The 4,347-nt window shown below is 46.7% G+C and overlaps 1 protein-coding gene across 1 annotated transcript; it reads right to left on the bottom strand.

Moving 5' to 3' along the window:
• Positions 1 to 342: 342 nt before the first annotated feature.
• Positions 343 to 3,437, bottom strand: LOC150033848 (uncharacterized). The gene is made up of 10 exons (XM_090317091.1): positions 3,313 to 3,437; positions 2,947 to 3,226; positions 2,718 to 2,856; positions 2,202 to 2,556; positions 1,597 to 1,979; positions 1,353 to 1,498; positions 1,202 to 1,302; positions 924 to 1,058; positions 776 to 833; positions 343 to 609 (listed from the first exon to the last, which is right to left on the bottom strand). Exons 1-10 carry the CDS (start codon positions 3,435 to 3,437, stop codon positions 343 to 345), a joined length of 1,989 nt encoding a protein of 662 aa, XP_090173217.1.
• Positions 3,438 to 4,347: the final 910 nt, after the last annotated feature.

Here is a 4,347-nt window from a genome sequence, read left to right as displayed (position 1 = left end):
AACACACCAGACCATACCTCTCTCCCAAACCCATACTCAAAAAATAAATAATCTCGCGACTCCACAACTCCCCCACACAGAAGGAACCCCCTCCCTCTAACAACACACCCCAACTCCTCAACCAATCCCGCGTACCCAACCTGTCCCTAATAGCTAACCACACGTAGAAGAAGTGACGCGGAATACCACCCCCTGCCCACAAAATACTAGCCCAAGACACCCTAGGACGACGAGGATGCAAACTCTCCCACGCACTAGCAATAGAAAATCGACCACTCGCATCCGATACCCACACCCAATAATCTTCCCCCCCACCTTCGGCCCCACTGCCTGAATAAGATCCTAAATCTCAAGAAGCTCCCAAGACACTGTAGGCAAACTCCAACCTCCCTCACCATCCATGAAATCCGACAACCGTGCCACCAAACTACTCCCTGCATCATAAACCACCGTAGACCCATATGAATCCAAAATTGTACCCCCTGGCAACCAAGGATCCCACCAAACAAAACAAGACCGACCATCGCCAACCATCAAACGAACCAAATGCTTGAATCTATCTCTATTTCGCAAGATAGCCTTCAAGCACCAAGACCTCCCAACCTCACTCTGAACAACCCACAGAGACCGCCCATGCAAAACATAAGCCTCCACCCATGCCACTCATAATGAACCTGATTTAATTAAGAAAAGCGAGAGCAGCTTCATAATTGCAGCCTGGTTCCAAGATGCCACATGCTTCACACCCAACCCCCCCGCCCAACAGCAAACACACCTCATCCCATGGCACCCGTGCACCACCTTGACTCACTGCACTACCCTTCCATAAATAACTACGTAACAGACGATCAACCTCATGAGTTACACACGCAGGCAACACGAAGATGCTACACCAAAACACCTGAAAGGATTGTAAGACATACCTAACAAGTTGTAACCTCCTAGCAAAAGATAGGGACCGCGCTGCCCAGCTTCTAATACGAGCTATAAACCTCTGACTCAAAGGAGCACAATCCCCAGCCCTTAACCGACCAGCCAATAACGGTAAACCTAGGTACCTAACAGGCAGCGAACAAAGAGAGAAACCCATAAACGTAGCTAGTTCCTCTGCCTCCCCAGATTCCATACTTGCAATAACATGGAACTCTTTCCAACATTAGCAACTAACCCAGACAACTCTGCAAAATCTACCAAGACCTACCTCACAAACTCCAAAGAATCTCTCTCAGCTGCACAGAAAATCATCAAATCGTCTGCAAAAACCAAATGAGTTAGGCCCACGCGCTTACACCGATCATGAACCTAAACCACACAGAAGGCTTATTCAACAACCTAGACAAGACCTCCATCACCATCACAAACAAAAAAGGAAACGGATCCCCCTGTCTCAACCCTTTCCTACCAGGCAAAAACCCCTCAAGGGAACCATTAACCATCACAGAGAATATAGGCGAAGTAACACATGCCCTCACCCAACTAACAAACTGAAGGGGCGTACCTATAGCCAGTAACACACCAAACAGAAAATCCCTATGCCCTCTTTATAGCCTCCCATAAGCTCCTGACACAATAAAATGTTTTCGAAAATCAACCTACCCGGAACAAACACAGACTGGTTACCACTGATGAAAGCAGGCAACCACAACCGCAATCTCTCAGCTAAGATCCTCGAGATACACTTATACACAACATTGCAACAAGAAATAGGACGAAATTCCTCCATATGCTCTGCTCCCCGCCTCTTTGGGATAAGAGTGATAGCAGTAAAATTAACTCCACTAGGTAGGTAATAGGACTCAAAAAAATTCAGCACAGCATCACAGAAATCATCCCCAATCACATTCCAAGTAGCTCTATAAAAATCAACCGAAAACCCATCAGGCCTAGGAGCCTTCCCAAACTTCATCAAGAATAAAGCCTTCTTAATCTCATCCCGACTCACTGGGCGACCAAGCGTCTCCACCCCCTCCTCGGACCAGCTGAATTGCACAATATCCCCAATTTGGGCAGTAAGATCCCTATACCTCACTGGCTAAGACCCTAAACAACCCCGAAAGAAATTTACTGCCACCCTGTCATGCACCGTCTGGCAAGTCCCCCCCAACATCCACGACCGTAAATAAACCACTGCAGTTGCTTCAAGAACGAACACAACGATGAAAGAAAGCTGTGTTCATATCACTTAACTCTAGCCACCTCACCCTGGCCTTCTATCAGAGCGACGCCTCCTCCAATCTTGCCACTGACCAAAACACCTTAGTGGCCCGGCCGCCTCTGCACACATTGACTCTGAATTAGGATCCATTTCTACCTTCGCCTGAGCAACCTCCATAACCTGCCTAGCCGCCCTCACCTCATCAACTAACACAGAGATACGCCTCTCAAATGAAGCACGTAAAACTCTCTTCACTGCCTTCAAATTTCGCACAAAGCTAACCATCGGGGACACATCCTCAGATCTTCTCCATACTGACCTGATAGTATCAATAAAACCCTCAGCCTCCGCCCAATGCGAAAAATAACGAAAAGTGGGAGGCGGCCTACTCCTCGTCTCCCCTATAGACACCAGAAAAAGACTATGATAAGAAATTCTCTACTGACCAACCCTAACCTCCAAATACGAAAAAGCTACGTTCCACGCCTCATTAGACAAGCAACGATCCAACCGGCACAAGATACCATTACCCTGAATTTATTAGTCCAAGTAAACCAGTTACCTATCACACCGAACTCAACCAGATCCGCCTCCAATAATGCCCCATCAAACTCCTCCATCTCCCTCAAGCTAGGGCAACCACCAAAATCCTCTAAACTACTACGAATAGCATTAAAATCCCCCAAAACAACTCCAGGAAGCTGCCACGAGACACATACATCCATCAGCTGAGACCACAAGTTCCTTCTCTCGTTCACATGATTATAGGCATACACAACACCGATATGTACCCTAGCAGTAGATACAATATCTACTAAGGTCCCAGAAATGAACTGATCCCCACTGACATTAATAGAAAACTCATAGACACTCTTCCGCCACATCACCCAGATCCTCCCAACTCCCCGCACACTATAGCTACACACATAACTCCACGCATCACCAAACCTACCCATCACCATACCAAAATTTTCACGGCGAACCCTCGTCTCAAGCAAGCAGCAGAAAGTAACAGAGGATGAAGCCAGAAAGTCTGCCACCACCTTACATTTAAGAGGGTCGTTCAACCCCCTAACATTCCAGGAACACCAAATTATGGACCTTGCAACAGATTACATGTACCACCTCCTACTGGGCCTTTGCCCGAACTCTCGAACATCTCATTCATAACAGACAATGGATCAGGATCTGCCTGCACTAGAGCCAAAGCCAGCGAGTCTCCTCCCTCATCACACAAAATATCAAACTTATTGTGATCATCAACATGCTTTACAAACCCCATAATTCTAGGGGACCCATATATTGCTCTGTTCCTCAAGGGCACCGAGTCTGGTGACCCACTGCCACCCTATGGCCTACACCTCCTCTATCCAGCCTACGACGACTGACCATAGTAAACTCGTCAACACTCCTCACACCCTTACTCCTAACCACTGGGTTCTCTCTCTTTTCACCAATACCCACGTCTTGCCCCTTCCTCACACTTTCAATACCCCCATTTTCCCCTAAACACCTCTCATTTACCGCCACAATACACAACTCCTGACTCTTTTCCACACCCTACTTCTCACACACAACCCCAGTATGCCCAAAGGATCCACAGCATGCACACCTACGAGGTTTCCACTTATACATTACTGGAATAATAAACTCTTGACCTCGCATTCTAACAGTGACTGAAGGGGGCATTAACGAATCACCATCCACCTGAACACAAACCCTCATAAACGATAACCGCCGCCGCTCTCTTGTTGCAATATCAAAAGAGACAGGTTTACCCACAACACTAGCTAACACTGCTAAACCCCTATTCGTCCATGACTCCAGGGGAACACGATTCAGTTTAATCCAGATAGGAACAGAATAAAAAAAAAAGGTTTCAGGAACAATACCTGGGGACCATTGACGTAATAAAATGGGTTTTCCACCCAAGTGCCGCGGACCATTCTCCAGCACCCAATCCCTTGACTCTACCTTCTAAAATTTAAAGATAATCAAACCGTTCTCCAACAAGGTAATAGTTGGCATCTTTACGCATCCCTAAATTCTCTGAATAATTCGATAAAGAACAGTATATGGGAGTTTGGCATCCACAAACTAACCAACTAAAGATTTCTCCCACAGGCAAACACCATCTTCAATAATTTCCTCACAGGGTTCAACAATAACCTTTTCATCTTCAACCACTGGGG

This window comes from Benincasa hispida, chromosome 9 (assembly GCF_027475165.1).
Source record: "Benincasa hispida cultivar pf3 chromosome 9, pf3_genome.v1.1, whole genome shotgun sequence".
NCBI classification, from domain to species: domain Eukaryota; kingdom Viridiplantae; phylum Streptophyta; class Magnoliopsida; order Cucurbitales; family Cucurbitaceae; genus Benincasa; species Benincasa hispida.
This window is presented reverse-complemented; position numbering and strand designations above follow the sequence as displayed.